This window comes from Carettochelys insculpta, chromosome 3 (assembly GCF_033958435.1).
Source record: "Carettochelys insculpta isolate YL-2023 chromosome 3, ASM3395843v1, whole genome shotgun sequence".
Classification (NCBI taxonomy): Eukaryota; Metazoa; Chordata; order Testudines; family Carettochelyidae; genus Carettochelys; species Carettochelys insculpta.
In genome coordinates, this window is record NC_134139.1 from 89,488,528 (window position 1) to 89,505,605 (window position 17,078).

The window sequence follows — 17,078 nt, forward strand, 5'->3', positions numbered from 1 at the left end:
TCCTTTCGATTTGGGAGCGAGAGAGACTAGGAGTCTATCCGTTTTCCGGAAGGACTTGGTCCTGTCTACATAGAAGGCTAGCGCCCTCCTCACGTCCAGGAGGTGTAGGCGCGCCTCTTTGTTAGAGTTATGAGGCTTTGGATAAAACGAGGGTAAAACAATAGGTTCATTAATGTGAAACTCAGAAGAAACTTTGGGAACAAAGGCTCGATGCAGCCGTATGGTTACCGCCTCCTTGGAAAAAAACAGTGCAGGGTGGCGTTGCCATAACTGCCGCAAGCTCGCTCACCCTGCGAGCTGACGTGATTGCGAGAAGAAAGGTCGTCTTTATCATAAGGAGGCGGAGGGAAACCGTGGCCAAGGGCTTGAATGGTGGTCCCGTTAGCACATTAAGCACCAGGTCCAAGTTCCACGAAGGTGGAAGCGGTTTCCGAGGGGGGTATAGGTTTACCAACCCTTTGAGGAACCTGGTAACCATGGGATGGGCGAACACCGTGTGCCCGCCCTTCCTCCTCGTGTCTGAACGCCGAAATGGCGGCAAGGTGGACCTTTAATGAGGATAGTGAGAGTCCTCCTCTCTTGAGGTCCAGTAAATACTCTAATATCACAGGTATAGGCACCGAAAGGGGGGCTAGCCGTCTGGTAGAACACCATGCCGTGAAGCGAGTCCATTTCTGCTTGTAGGTCTTCCTGGTGGAAGTCCTCCTGCTACTTTCTAGGACTTGCTGCACTTCCTCCGTACATGTGCTCTCTAGGGAGCTGAGCCATGGATTAACCATGCTTGTAGTCGCAGGCCTTGGGGGTGCGGATGCACTATGGACCCCTGGGCTTGCGTGAGCAGATCCGGCACCACCGGAAGGGGCATCGGTGGACGGTCCAACATGCGCAGGAGTAGGGGGAACCATTGCTGTCGATCCCACGTTGGGACTATCAGGATCATTCGGGCTCCTTCCCTCCTGGCTTTCTGCAAGACTTTGTGGATCAGCACTGTGGGAGGAAAAGCGTAAAGCAGGGGGCCCCCCACGAGATCGCGAACGCGTTCCCCAGGGACCCCTGTCCCAGTCCTGTCCTGGAGCAGAATCGTGGGCACTTCTTGTTGTGTTGAGTGGCAAACAGGTCTATCTGGGGAAAGCCCTATGCGTGGAAAATCGGTCGTAGCAGATCGGGACGGATCTGCCACTCGTGCGTGAGTGCAAAACGCCTGCTCAGCTGGTCTGCCTTCACATTGTGAGCGCCTGGTAAGTACGAGGCTTTCAAGATTATATTGTTGGCGATGCACCAGTTCCATAACCGGACTGCTTCCGCACATAAGGCACGGGACCGAGCTCCTCCTTGCCGGTTTATATAAAACATGGTGGAGGTATTGTCTGTACTGATCCCAACAACTTTGCCTTGTATATGGTCTCGAAAGTGTCTGCAGGCATTGAACACTGCTCTGAGCTCCAGTATATTTATGTGCAGTGACTGCTTCATGGAGGACCACAGCCCTTGAGTCACCTCTTCGCCCATGTGTGCTCCTCACCCTATGAGGGAGGCATCTGTAGTAAGAAAAACCGATATTTGTGGTTGGTGGAAGGGTACCCCTGTTAGCAAGTTCTTGGGGTTTACCCACCATTGCAGGGATTTGCGCACCTCTGCTGTGGGCGACACCACCCTGTGAACGGTGTGTGCTGCCGGTTTGTATACACTCGCCAGCCAGTGCTGCATGCTGCGCATGTGTAACCTGGCGTTCTGTACTATGAACGTCGCCGCTGCCATGTGGCCCAGCAGCTGTAAGCACGTCAGGACCAGCACCGTAGGGCTGAAGGTGATGACCTGCACGAGGGAGCCGATGGCCCAAAAGCGAGTCTCTGGTAGATATACTCTCGCTGTAATAGAATTTATGCGTGCCCCTATGAACTCTATGTCCTGCGTGGGGTCTCTCTCTGATTTTGCCAGATTGATAACCAGGCCGAGCAGAGAGAACATGCCTGCTGTGACGCGTATCATGCATAGTACCTCCTCCTCCAAGGCCCCTTTGAGTAGGCAGTCGTCCAGATACGGGAATATAAATACCCCGTCTGTGCAGGTAGGCTGACATCACTGCCAAGGTCTTGGTGAAGACTCTGGGGGCCGAGGAGACGCCAAACGGTAGGACCTTGTATTGAAAATGTTCTTTGCCTACCATGAACCGGAGGAATCGCCAGTGAGCCGGATGGATAGTTATGTGAAAATACACGTCTTGTAAATCGAGGGCTGTGAACCAATCTCCATCGTCCAGTGCCGTAAGGATGGAGGCGATTGTGATCATCCGAAAGCGTTGCTTGCGCAGGTACCGGTTGAGGCCTCGAAGATCTAAGATGGTCCTCCAGCCTCCTATCTTTTTCTCCGTGAGGAAGTACCTCGAGTAGAACCCTTTTCCTTGCAGTTGCTCCGGCACTCTTTCCACTGCCCCTATGAGCATGAGATGGTCTACCTCCTGCTTGAGCCTCGCTATGTGGGAGGCCTCCTGGAGGTGGGGCCTGGGTGGAGGTCGTGGCGGTGGGAGCGACTGGAAGGGGATGGCATACCCCGTGGCTATGATCTCCAGCACCCATTTGTCTGTGGTGATCCTTTGCCACTGGTCGTAGAATGGTCGGAGGCGATGGTGGAATAGCCGCTTCGGATGACCTTGTGCGATGGTAGTGATGGCGCAGCCCTGGATCTGGGTGTCAAACTTGTGGCCTTTGGCCCTGCCCCGAGGACGCACGGCTCTGTTGGGAACGTCGCCTGGGAGTTCTGTACTGCTGGTGCTGTTGATGTCGCCCTTGCTCGTAACCCCTGTGGTACTGGGGACGCTGTGGCTGGTACCGGTACCGTCTTTGTTGAGGGTAGTACTTTTTCCTTTCTGTATGGAGGGGTGTAAATCCCCAGGGTCCTAAGTGTGGCTCTTGAATCTTTACTGGAATGAAGGACCAAGTCAGTTGATTCAGCAAACAGCTTCTGCGAGTCAAAGGGAAGATCGACTATCTTTGCCTGCCGATCCCTCGGTATACCCGAAGTCTGGAGCCAGGACTCCCTTCGCATCACCACTGCCATAGCTGTGGAGCGTGCTGCTGTGTCCGCAACATCCAGGGCGATCTGAACTCCCGTCCTCGAGGCCGCGTAGCCTTCTTGCACGATGGCCTTGAGCACCGGTTTCTTGTCCTCTGGAAGCGAGTCCATGAGGGAGGTTAACCTAGTGTAGTTGTCGAAGTTATGGTTCGCTAAATGCGCTGCGTAATTTGCCATTCGCAACAGTAGAGTGGAGGAGGAGCAGACCTTTCTGCCGAACAGCTCTAGCTTCTTGGCATCTTTGTCTGTTCCCCCTGTCTTGAATTGAGATGTCTTTGATCTTTGTTGCGACGACTCCACCACCAAGGAATTTGGTTGTGGGTGGCTGAACAGGAACTCCATGCCCTTCGCCGGCACGAAGTATTTCTTATCCGCTCTCTTGTGGACAGGCGGAATAGTCGCAGGGGGTCTGCCATATCATAGTGGCGGACTCCAAGATTGCTTCATCAAGCGGTATTGCTATTTTGGAGGAGGCCGGAGGTCTCAGATTTTTGAGGAGCTTATGGTGTTTCTCTTGCACCTCTGCTGTCTGGATGCCTTGCGTGAAGGCCACCCTCTTAAACAGCTCTTGAAACTGTTTGAGATCGTCCGGAGGATGGACGTCCCCCAGGGCCGTAGCCTCGTCTGGGGAGGAGAGCGAGGAACCGCTAGGGTACGCCTCTCTGGACCCTTCCGGTTCCTGTTGGCGATGGTACATCCTCTCGCTGGAAGCTTGCAAGGGAAAATCTCGGGGTTCCATAACCAGTTCCCCCCGAGATACTTGAGTCTCTGTCCCCGTTCGCGATTGCCCTCGGGGATACGGGACCGTCTGTGGGGATCTTTTCCTGGTAGATTGCCGGTGGTGTCTATGCCCCGCGTGATAGGGGCCACCATGGCAGCATGGGCACTGTTCTTGGGAAGGTGACCTAGACCACTCCCTTGGTGCATACCCTCTACGTCTGGGGGAGCGAGATCGTTGAGAGATCTGGGACTCTGGAGAGAGCGATTTGTGATAGCATTCCAGCGGCTCAAACCCCAGGAAGGGTGAAGGTGGTCCCAGCCAGGGCAAGGCTGGTTGTAAAAATGGAGACGGGGGCTCCGGGTAGGCTGGGGGGACCCCTGCCTTCTGGTTGGAGTCTGCAGCATAAGCGGAGGGCTGAGAGAGCGCAACTCTGCAGCCCTGTCTGGAGAGGGGCTGCGGTGCCTTGTTTTGTGTGCAGCCTTCCCCCTCCCTTGAGGGGGTAGCTCCGCCCCCTGACGTGTAGGGGATCTCGGCTCCGTCTGCACTGTGCTCGGCACGCTCATGGGCGGTGCCGCACGGGCGGTGTCCTCTGGTGCCTGCAGGCTGCGTGCCTGCGCGCTCTGCACCGCCAGTTCCCCGGGGGTCAGTGCCGCTGCTTGCGGTGCCGCCGGTACCAGCGCTTGTTTAGCCGCCACCCTGCCTGCGGTGCGGGGCGGCTGTTTGATTATCGGAGGCTGAGTTGCCTCCACATGGCTCTCCGTGCCGCCACCGATCAGCTGTTGCTGCGGCTGGGGGCTGTGCGCTCCTCCCGTCCCGCTCGCTGTTGCTGCCGGCAGGGATCGGGCTGGGGAGGCTTTCCTCCATTTTTGCGCTGATGGGGTGAGGGAGGCAGCTTTCCTTTTATGGGCCCCGGAGGGTCCCCCCTGCTGCAGCCGCTCCGGCACGTCTGGCTGGAGGGCCTTGTCGAAGAGCAGCATTTTAAGCCGCATCTCCCTGTCCTTCCTTGCTCTGGCTGTTAATTTTGCACAGAAGGAGCATTTCTGCGTAACATGGGACTCCCCCAGGCACCTTATGCAGAGACTGTGCCCATCAGACGCTGGCATTGCCTCTCAGCAGGACTCACATTTCTTGAATCCTGAGGAGGACATTGCTGGTGAGTCTTTCAGTTGTTAATGGGTACTTAGCACCTTCTCTGTGCTGTTTTTCCCCCTCTCCGATAGCCTGCCGCAGCAGAAGGGCTAATGGCCCTAGGCTCCTGGCCTCTGGTGCTCCGCTTGATACTAGGACTGGACTGAATGCCGTCCCACTTGTTGTTGTTATTTTCAAAAAAAAAAAAAAAAAAACACAACGAAACAACTGGCTAGCTTAACAGTAGCCTAAGAACTTGAAAACTTTAAAGAAAAAACAGTTAAAACCATTGTATATGCTAACTTGGCCATAGCCTAGTAGGATTCCGTCTGCAGCTGACGGCGGTTAAGAGGAACTGGCGGGGACTGGATCGCGCACGTGGCCAGGAGCGCGCAAGGGAGCGGCGCGCACCGGCGCATGCGCAGTCCGGCAGAAACTGCTTGGAAGATCCGATTTGCAGCACCGGGCGAGCCCGACACCTATTGTGGAGCACCCACAGGGGCACTCGAAGAAGAACCAGGTTCTCTCAGAAAAACCACCAAATCAATAAACGATGTAGGGCAACATAGCAGTAAAAGTCTGAAAACTGGAAAAATAGGTCATAACACATAAGAATTACATGTTTATCCCCTATGAGATTATTAATACAACATTTAATATGAAGGAACCTTGCCCAGGACCGTCCCCAGTGGAGAAGGGTAAGCCACGAGGGGGTGGTGCAATTTGAGAGCTCCTGCTGCAGTGTGGAAGAGGAGAGACGGAGAACAAGAAAAGAGCAGCAAAAACTGCCCCACATCCCTCCAACAGCTACGAACACCTGCCCCTTCTGTTGTATGACGTGTAGCTCCAGAACTGGGCTGGTCAGCCATCAATGGACTCACTAACAGGAGGGTAACATGCAGATGTCCTACTCATCATCGAGAAACCACCAAGACGACGACGACAGGGACTTCATCAATTTTTAAAGCTGGAAGGGATCATTACATCACCTAGTCTGACCTACTGTCTATCTCAGTGTATCACAGGACTTCATTCAGATAGACGTTTCTTGAGCCCAGAGAGAGTTCAGATGACTAAACTGTTGTGCGACAGAGGCAAAGAACAAGAGAGGCTGAAGTACCACCAGTGACTGATTTAGTCCCCCTCTACAAAGAGGGTACTAGCTACAGCTGTGGCTTGTAATGCTTGTTTATTTGCCACATCCCCTAGCCACCACCACAACAGGTTTAACTGAACTTCTCTCAGGAAATGTTTTTCTTGACACATAGAACTATGGACCATACACACTCTTACATTTTCAATTGCATGAGCAAAACAGACTTTCAGTCTTGCATAATTGCTCAATTACCCCACAAGAAACTGAACCATACAAAAAACAACCAAAAAACTTCTTTCAATTACTGAGATGGATCTGCAGATTTATACCAGACTAGAGAGTCGTCACCTGGAAGTAACTGCTTCAAATACTTCCCCCACCCACCTGTCGTCAATTTATGCACACCCCATACATGGTCGCGCAAAGCCGTTGGACCTCCAGGTCCTCACTGAAGTGGCCATCTATAACACCAGAAGGAAGATGGTGGACAGGGGTTGCTCAACTATTTCTGCTCCTCCCTTGTCTCATGCATCTGAGCAGAGTTACTCTGGGTGGAGAGTCCACTGTCTCCCCAGACAGCTTTGAGGACCGGGGGGGCACAGTCTGGGGTTCTCTGCTCAGTGTTCTCCTCTGGTTCCCTCATTTTAAACCTGTGACTTGCACCTCCATCCCTGTTTTATCATTAGTTGTCCCAAGCATTCAGCTGGGTCCTGGGTCCTCACACGAGGATGGAGGGAGGTGCCTTAGCAGGTAGGCTTTGCCTCACCCACCTCAGCCCATACCCCAAAAGAGCCCGCTTCAACTGCATCCCAAATTGTAGCACATGGAAGTCATTACCATCATCACTGTTCAGTATCATATATGAAATATGTTAGGCTATGTCTCCACAACACCTTTGATACGATCTCCTGTGTAGCCACTCTGCTGGTGGGAAGGAGCTTTCCCCTCCAGCATAGCTAAGCCATCCCCAATTGCTCTCCTGCCCATATACTACTGCCTGTATCACTGCTTTTCAGTGAGAAGCTAGTCGCCAGCTAGACAGCAGAACTTCAGTTAGTCAGGGGTGTGATTTTTTTTAAGCTGACAAAAGGTTTGCCGTTGCTAGTGCAGACAAAACCTAAGTACATAGTCATAATAGTTACATAATATAAGCCTAAGTACATAATATGCTATTTCCTAGTGCATGGGCCCTCACCCCATTACTGTGTGTTATTCCTGATGGCAGATTTATTAAAGGCCAAGGACTGAGTAGACACAGCCTGCACCAGACCTAGTCTCACACCTCCAAGTTAAGGTTAAGGGTCGCTGGCAGGACAGCATAGAGAAGCTTGTACATCTACTGCCTGCATTACAGATACAGCATTTCAGTCTCAGAAGCTGTAAAATGAAGCACATTTTACAAAACTCTAAAATTTACTTAAATTTTTGGTTTTAAACCATCTTAAGAACCAAAGTGAAATGTATTTTTACTGGGCCCCATTCTGCAGGGTACTGAGCACCCTCAAATCAGTGTAAAAAAAGGCTCCGTTGCTACAGCACAATAAAGTTCATTTTATGTTCCTGGTGTCGAGTGTAGCTTCTTGAATTAGCTTCTTTGCTAATTCAAGATTCCCGAAAGTACATGAAAATTAACAGCAGTATTGTTGCATTACGATATTCTGCAGTGTGTTAACTGAAATTATGGGGCTCATTGAGCAAACACTCAGGCATGCAAAAGCCCCACTGAAGTCAATTTGGCTTTTCGTGTGAATAAAGTCATTCATGTACATTGGGGTTTGAACAACTGGGACCTTGTAATCAGAGGAGCCATTGCTGAAACTAGCTTTAATTTGAAACAAAAAAACAGGGGAGAAAAAAAAGTCATCATTTGCATTATACAAAAGAAAGAGGAAAAAAAACCAACAAGCAGCTGCTAAGAGGGTTTTATAAAACAAAGGAAAATAAAATACTTAACCTAAAACCTCTTAAGATAATATTTGATGGTGTGCTTTCAACCAAATGCACAGCATATAAAATACAATTTTCTATCAATTAATTAGTTATATTTAACAAGCACCAAATGCTTCCCAAAACTGACAGAAAGCAGGCAACTCTCAGGTCTCTGGGATTAAACCACATTTGTCTGGACATCTAACAACTGTCTTCATTCCAAAAAAACTACTTACCAGATTTCAGCTGGAGCTCTCCCAAGCAGCCATAGGCATCCATGACTTTTTCATACTGCCCTTTAACTGCCTCCTTTTCCTCAGGAGCTGAGAAAGAAACACAATAAAAAGGCACCAAACCTGAGTTTCTTTGTTCAGTTTTCAAATTGGTATAGTCCTGAACCAAACCCCCGTCAGGAGATCCCACTCAACAACCAAAGCAATCGGATAACAAGCTAATCTGTGTTTGGGCTCTACAGTGTTAAATAAGGCAGCTATTTTAAAGTGATGGAACTGCTCCATAAAAGACTTTTATAAAGCACAAACAAACCTGTCCAAACACCACACAAAGAAAAAAAAAAGAGAGGAACCAGATGTAAATCCACAAACAGATAAATTAACTAACTGTTTCATCTACAGGTTGAACCTCTCTAATGCAGAACTCTCTTGTCTGGTAACATCTGTAATCCGGTATGATTTTTAGTTAGCTGGACGACCACTTATCACAGGTGTGGCCAAGTTTCCCATGATCCCATAAAGTTTGTTTACAGCCACCGGCAGCAGACTGGAACCGGCAGACTAGACACAACCAGAAAGAATGTAAAAGGCAGCAGGGAGAACAAAGTTATTTCTTTGGGAACTAGGGACAGGAACAGGAGTAAGCAGACTTTTTATGTCAGGCCCCACTTTTCATCCCTGCAATTAGCAGGGCCCCTGCCCCCCTACCTAATACAATCCAAACCAATGGGAATTTCAATTATATTAATATGGAAGAAAAAAAAAAACTTTTGGCATGTGTAAGGAAAGTCTGTAGCACGTGGAAACTTTATTCATTGGTACGTAAATGCGAACACATACATAAAAACAGTAACCTATTTCAACACTTTTAATGAGATGGATGACCCTGAGACCCAGCAGCTGATTGTGTTGTGCCCCCTTTGCAAAATTACACCCCACCTCCAAGGGGCCCCTCCTGCCCCTCAAACCCTGGATTAGAACTTGGGTCATGAACAACAATTTGTTAAGGGCACAGACTAAAGTAAACAGCAAAGTGTTTAATATGTGTATCAACTTGAGATTAAGCAACACAAAAATATGACACCACGTGCCCCTCATGGAAAGCAGAAGCTGATAGTATGGAGTGTAAAAAAGCCACAGATGTTGGCAAGGCAAGATACTGCACACAAGTGAGAAGTGTCTGCAATAGAGATAGAAATTTCAGCAAATGTTAAGCTTGGGCTCCCTTAGTTTTGCAAACAGTGCCGTAGGTATATCCCATCCAGCCGATCTACACTGCAAACTTTTTTCAGCTGTATAATGCTGGTCACGGGGTTGATTTTTCATGACATTTCTATACTTGCAATAACCTTAATGTAGACAGCTGTACTAGTGAAAAGTGCTTTTGGCAGCATGGCTTATTTCATTGAGAGAACCACTGTAAACCAGATCAGCAAAACCCCTGTTTTTCCTGACACAAACTGCGTCTACATTACGGGGCTTTGCTGATGTAGGCACTATACTATGATAGCTATAACAAACCCTTCTAGTGTAGATGAGGCCTTCGCTTTCCAGGTGAAAGAACGTGCACAGGAGATGGAATGCAGAAGGCACACCATGCACTGCCATCTCCCAGGCAGCGACATACGTAGAGCCCTTCGCGGACACCTGCCAATTTGCAGGGTTCTATTTATAAAATCTGTATTCACATCCACAAAAATAAGCAGCAGCTATCCGCATCTGCATCCACGAATGCAGATACCCACGGATAGTAAGTGGATACCCACGGATTTGCAGTGCTCCATAAGTGTGAGCAGTTTTGGATGACTTCTCACTGAGAGAAGACCCAAAATGCAGGCATGAGTAATTCCCAAGCTCTGTATGGTCCAGACCCAAAGGTAGCCTAGCTTTGTTAACTGAGGTTTATTATTTAATTCACCAAGAGTTTTTCTAGCGAGTCCCTTCAAAAGCACTGAGCTGCAGAGAGACTGCAGGGCAAAAGCGAAAGTAGGCCCGTGCGCTTCAAAGAGACTGGCAGGCTGGAGGCAGCCTCTGGATGCTACCCTACCCTGGGCAGCTCAGCCACAGCACACCCAGGCTCCAACCCCAGTGCTTAGGCTGGCAGGCAGAACAGTTCCCACTGCCTCAGCTGGCCCCCGGGATCCAGCGGCAGGGCAGCCCAGACCTCCCCACACGTACATCCAGCCCCCTGCCCTGAGTCCCCAACAGCCCCCTGCCCTGACTCTTGCATTCCACCCTCGTCCTGAACCCTCCCACCCCTGCCTCGACTCCTGCACCCCACAGGCCAGCCCTGAGTCCCCCAACTCCTAGCCTCCTGCCCTGACTCCTGCACCACCCACAACCCAACCCCTCCCCTGAGCCCCCCACACTCCACAGCCCCCTAACATGACCTCCTCCACATGCACCTCTATTTGCTCTCCTGACCGATTCAACAGTGCCTGTAAGAAACATAAGTTACTTTTCACTCCTGCTGCAAGGAGAGATCTTTCTCCCCTGCTCCAGCCCCGACATGCTACTCTAGCAGTGCACAGGGACACGTTCCCTCTAATTTTTTCATCCATGGGCAAAACAAATTTTGTTATGTGCAACGAAGCCCGTGTGGCTGCACGCCGCCAGTAGAAACGCCTGCTGCTGGCTGTGGGCGCTCTGCTAACCAGCAGGGCTGCCTCTGAATCTCTCTGGGGTGGCCACCCAAGTGCTCAGCTTACAGAGAACACTCACACCAGGGTCATTAAACATGCCATCGGGGTCTGGGGGTGAATCCACATGTGTGGAGGTACAGCACCAGGATTCCAGAAATGGCCCTATGCTGCTCCCCTGACAAGAGCTGGCGCAGGGAGTGCGCCTGGGGCAGAGGATTTGAGGCAGGGCTGCAGGGACACAACCTATGAGGATTTGAGGCTAGGCTACATCCAACTGGTAGCCCAAAGTGAGTTGGCATAAATTGTATCAGCTGGAGGGGTTGCTTTAATTTTTGCTGGGCATCATTTTATCCCTTGGAGGAACTTGGAATCCAAAGGGCATGAAGGTAGCAATAAGCCACATTCGCCCACCCATCCACTCCAAGGCTGCATCTTCTGCGCTGCGCCCCTTGAAACCGCAGCACAGAATTGCAGGTTTATAGTGGACTCCGAGCACAGTAACTAAACCTGCCAAGCTTGGTGGTAGCTGGTGATGCTGAGGTGGGGGGAGAGAAGGGAGGAAGAGGGGAGTAATATGGAGGACGGGACAATCCACAGATCTGTATTGAGTGGATCTTTGCCAATTTACTATCAGTATTGTGTGGCAGAGCCTAGAGGCCCCATCCCCACCGTGCTGCGCATTGAACAAACACATGATAAAGACATGTGCCCTAAAGACATGGCAGTCTACGGGCTGGTCTACACTACCAACTTATGCCAGTATTAATACATCGCTCAAGGTTGTGAATTTTCCACACCCGTGCACAATGTAGCTATACCCACCTACGCCCTGGTGTAGATTGCGTTATGTCAACAGAAAGGCTCCTCCCATCTGTATAGCTACTGCCTCCTATGGAGGCAGAACACGTAAGGCAATGGGAGAAGCTCTAGGCATAGGTAGCATCTTCACTCAGTGCTGCAGGGACACAAGCGCACCGGTGCAGGGGCAGTGCTATAACTGCAGACAAGCCCCGAGTAACTGTCTGGTCCAGAATCAAAACTGTATTTGGCTTGCTCTTTTTTGAGGGGAGAAAGGGGTTTAAATTTAAGGCACTTTAGACAGAATTTGAACCGAGACACATGATATCAACAGGAACAGCAAATTAGTCGCTGAACCTAATTCATGGGCACAAAGGTACAAAAGGAGACTTTGCGGCAATGAGTCTCAGGAGCACAGAGGTCAACAAACTGAACAGTCTGGATACCTGGGGTCCTACTAAAGTCCAGGTTCTGTCTCACACACACACACAGCTATTTGCAGATTCCTAGCCCAAGTTGCACAAGCTTGAGTGAGCGCTGAGATTCATTGCCTTGGGGAAGGTGGGGGTAGGGTAGGCCTGCCCTGATACACATAGGCTCCTCTCTGTTGTTTTCAACTGAACTGTGCCCATTCACACTAGCAGCGTATTCTCATGAGAGCTGTTCCAAAAATGGAAATCTATCAGTGGGCAAGATGGTGACAGCTCTGTATGCAGTGCAGGGTTAGGGTACTATGAGTCCTTCCTACTGTAAGTTATAAGACCAGTCACAGTTGCAACCCCTGCATTGCTAGCTCCATCCGTCCCCACGCATGGCCTACTTTTGACCCACTTCAAGTCAACCTACAGAGCAAGACCAGTGGGCAAGAGGTAGCACGCAGCACTCACAAAGGGATGCAATGCTGGATGTGCTCCTTCTGTGCAATGGGAAGCCCTAGAAAGAATTCTTTCTGAGCTAGATGTTATTAGAGCTGCTGGGGAGAGGGAAAACCCATCAACCGAGGTCATTAACCACCAGGCTGCAGAGCTGCACAGAGCTACATTCACCCAGCAGAGCTACCAAACAGGAGTGTCAAAAAGACACAGTTGGGTAGTTTGGGCCCAACCTTTAGGTTTTATTATTTTAGAAAAGGCATTTATAAAGCATAAATTAATAGGAATGAGTCAATGAAATGTAAACAAAGCCAGGAGTTTGTGTTTGAACTGAAGCATTCCCCTGCAGAGTTTGCAAATCATGCTCAAGGGCACGGTTTCACAAACTGAGGGGCATGACACCCTGCGGGGGCAAGAAAAAATTCCAGGGAGGAGAGTGAGGCAACCCAGCTCACTCCCCACCTCCCTGGGTCATTCCATCTACCCCAAGAAAATTCTGGCCTTTGCTTCTGGATCTCAGCCCCTGCCATTTTACATGGGTGACCCAGCTACAAAAAAAACATGCAGCTGGCAAAGTACCATGTGGAGCTAGCTGCTTCCTGCAAAGGTGAAGGAGTGTGGGTTGGTGGGGGGAGGGGAGAGAAGGAGGATGGGGTAAGAGTGGAGGGCTGGTGGCGCCTGGCTTCGGGGGAGGGGAGGGAAGGGGCTTGGATTGGCAGCTCACAGCGCTTGGGCAGCTGGCCCCGGCAGCTCAGGGGTTCAGGCTGGCAGCTGACCCGCAGCTTGGGTGAGCAGCTGGCATGCAGCTTGTGGGGCTCAGGCAGCTAGCCCCTGCAATTCAGGGCTTGGTTGGCTAAGGGGGGAGCTCTGGCAGTGCAGAGCTCAGGGGGGCAAGGGCTCATGAGGGCATCTCTGGTGGCTGGCACAGGGCTCAGGCACCTGGCCAGCTGGGGCTGCAGCAGGCACCCGCAAGAGGCCAAGAAAAACTATGTGCTTATTTTTAATTTTAAATAAAATTTTTATATCAAGTTCTTGTGTCTTTTAAATTACAGATTTGATTTTTTTTTTTGAAAAACCCTCACGCCCCCTCCACTTCTTCTTTGCCATCATCCAACCCCTTGTTAACAAAAAATTCAAAGGAGGGGCATGATGCCAAAAAGTTTGGGAACCACTGCTCTCGGGCTTGAGAATTAGAACCAGAATGTGAAATGTCTAAAGACAAAAGCGAGAGTAATGTGTTTGTGACTGCCCACGCTGGGCAAAGCACAAAGAGTGAACGGTCCAAGTAGTGGAAAGGAAACTACTGTAAAAGTTTTCAATTTTTTTTTCCTTTATCATTATGCAACACGGGGAAAAGCTGTTTATGCTTTACATCTGAAATATTCAACCTCAAAGTACCCTTTCAAGCACCATTTTTTTCTCCTTTCACTAAATCACACACCACCCTAAACATTCTAGCTTCAATACTTTAATTTAGTAAGAGTGTATGAGAAGTATCAATACATAATGGGGTACTCCCAGTTCTGCTTATAATACAAAGGGCACGTTTAAAATGAACACTTTTTGAAACCCCAAGCCATACGTCCAGCAATTTAAAGGAATAAAACTGCAATGTATTGTATTTAATTATAAAATCGTTAGTCAACTTTTTACTTCGGAATTTTTTTTTTTTTAAAGAAACTTTCTACTAGGGCTCTAATAGCAGCAAGAGTTGAGTCCAGCAGTTCTCAAACTTCATTGCACTGCAACTTCCTTCTGACAACAAACATTACTACAGGCTCAAACTCCCTCATCCAGCAGTCTCTCATACAGCAACGTCCGTCCCTTGTCTGGCAGGACAATGGATGTGGTTGGACCAGACAGGAGCTGCGCCTGGCAGCCCTGCAGCTGGGAGCTGGCTTGGGCACAGAGCCCCCATGGCAGCATCAGCCACAGGGACCCCAGCAGCCAGAAACCAGCTGGGGCCTGGAGCCCTAGCAACAGCTCCAGCTGTGGGAACCCCAGCCAGCAGGAGCCCCAGCAACGGGAGACCCCGTCAGCTCCGTGGCTGTGAACTGGCTGCGGCAAAGAGCCCTGCCGGCAGCCCTGCAGCTGGGAGTTGGCTTGGGTACCCCTACCAGATGGGGAGGAGGAAACCCAGAAGCCCTGTGGGGGAGCCCAGCAGAAATGGGGCCCCCGCTCTCCAGGCAGCTGGCCTGACCTCCCCTCATCCAGCAAATCCTCTTGTCCAGCACCACTCAGGTCCTGAGGGCACCAGACGAGGGAAGTACAATCTACACACGATTCCAGAGGAGAGGACTGAAGCCTGAGCCTCACTGTCACAGGTTGGGAAGCCAAACCCAAAGCCTGAGCCCTGCTGGCCCCCATGCGGTGGCCAAAGCTGAAGGTCCAGGAAGTGGGCCTGTAACATGAGCTTTGCTGCCCAGGGCTGAAGCCCTTAGGGTCCAGCTTTGGCCTTGGGCACTGAGGCTCAACCTTCAGCCTGAGGCCACAGCAAGTCTAATACCTGCCCTGGCAACCAATGTTCACTGTAAGTTAAGTACTCGGGTGGGTGCCCAGCAGAGATTCATGTGCCTCTGCTGATTAGTAGAGCACCCACCTCCAGCAGCATGTGTTTCCCTTGGTGGTGCACACCCACACCTCCTTTGGTGCATGTAACAAAATTTATTCCACCCTGGATGGAAAAATGTTAGCAGGAACACTGCTGGTCATCCCATTAAAACAGAGTTGTGACCCACTCTGGGGCTCCAATCCAGAGTTTGAGAACTGCAGGGCTACAATATTTGACAAGTTTCCTTGGCATCTGTTGAATAATATATTTGACATTGCATCTCTCTAGCCTAGCCAATCCAATGTGAAGCACTGAGTAACTGGTCCAGAATCAAAAGAGCATTTGGATTGCTAATTTTTGAGTGGAGAAAGAGATTTAAATTATAAAAGCACTTTATACAGCATTTGAACAGAGCCATGAGGTATCAAAGTGAACAGCAAATTAGTCACTGGGCTTAATTCATGGGCACTAAAGGTGTAAAAGGAGACGTGTGGCAGTCTCTCTCAGAGCATAGGCCAATAAGTTGGGCTTGCTCCTGATGTGTCTAACAGTCATAGTCTGGATGTTAGGGCTGGTACTAGTGCCCAGGCTTTGAGACAGACACACTGACTCAATCTACACTGGTTTCAGGTATTGTCCATAGGGTACCGAGAAGTCTGTTTCACACAAGTGCCACTTGCAAAACCCCGAACCTGTACAAGGCTATCAAAACAACAAAGCAGTAAAGTAGCACTTTAAAGACTAACAAAATAATTTATTAGGTGAGCTTTCATGGGACAGACCCACGTCTTCTATGTGCTATGTATATTCCTCAAGCAACTTTCTTAGCATCAAATATTAGACACAATCTAAATTTTATACCAAGTTGGGTCCATTCTCAAAAATTTAACTCCAGGAAAAGCACACACAGACGTACTGACGATGCATGTAGCCTTTAATAAATCAATTAAAAAGAGTGAGACTCTCTCATATGAAGTGTACAATTATTATTTTGGAACCTACTGAAACATAGTACTCACACTTCCACATCTCAGCATACAAAAAGGGACCTGACCTTTCTCTGTGAATTATGCCCTCTAACTAACAGTGAGTAATTCAACTGGCAGAACACAAGATTCTTTACAGAGTTTTCTTCGTATCCCATAAGGATCTTACTCTCATTGATTTCACTGGGAGCAGAATTGGGACGTAAATGTATGAAACCACAATAACTGGTACTTCTCCTCAGAAGAAAGGAAGCGGAGAGAGACCACAGTCCCTGCAGTTAAATTAGTGAGGGAGCTGGGCCCACCTGAAACCATTGGCTGACATAAAGGCAAGTGTCATTTCAAGAAAAGAGCCAGAAGAAGGGTGTGGAACCAGTGGCAGGATCTAGGTCCTCTGTCTACCTGGGTCCTGATCCTGCAAGCACTTGCATCTGCTTAACTGCATGTACTGGAGCCTAACAAGTGTAAGCATTTGCAGGATCAAAGCTGTGATGTTGTCAGTGGGAATGCAACAACTTATTCACCTCACCTGTGCTTCTCCAATTAACCAGAGAAACATGAGGACTTTTTCAAAAGAAGCAAATGCCCAACAAATAGAAACCTAAATCACATGTGTTTGTCACATCACATTGTGAGAAACAAGATAGCCCGCGTACTACCTAAGACCGTGCTTAGCACCATCCTATAAATACAATAGATTTAGATGGACTAAGCTGATTGTCTTGCCATCTTCAAATAGGCCAAAAGATATCACAAATACTCACCTTCTACCAGTTCCATCAAACAAAATTATATTTTTCCCCCACTAAGAAGTCTCCCTAGCCCACATTCATTCTTGCTAAGTCAGTTTGACCTCCTTTCACATAAGCTTTTAAAAAATCAGGATCTATGCGATACCACCATGTAGGTCAAGGAAGATGTTGTCACTTTACAAAATGAGGTTTTGGGCCAGGATTACTCTCTCTGTGTTAAGACGTTAAATCAATAAATATCAGATGATTTAGCACACTACTAGAATATAAAGTAACATTCTGCTTTAACCCCCTGCCC

The 17,078-nt window shown here is 49.4% G+C and overlaps 1 protein-coding gene across 1 annotated transcript in view; it reads right to left on the bottom strand.

The window, feature by feature from the left end:
• SYNJ2 (synaptojanin 2) overlaps positions 1-17,078 on the bottom strand; it is a 96,279-nt gene that overhangs the window by 76,427 nt on the left and 2,774 nt on the right. Inside the window, exon 2 of the mRNA XM_074990307.1 lies at positions 8,183-8,269. Within this exon, the coding sequence (XP_074846408.1) occupies positions 8,183-8,269 (87 nt within the window). The remainder of the gene's footprint in view (positions 1-8,182; positions 8,270-17,078) is intronic.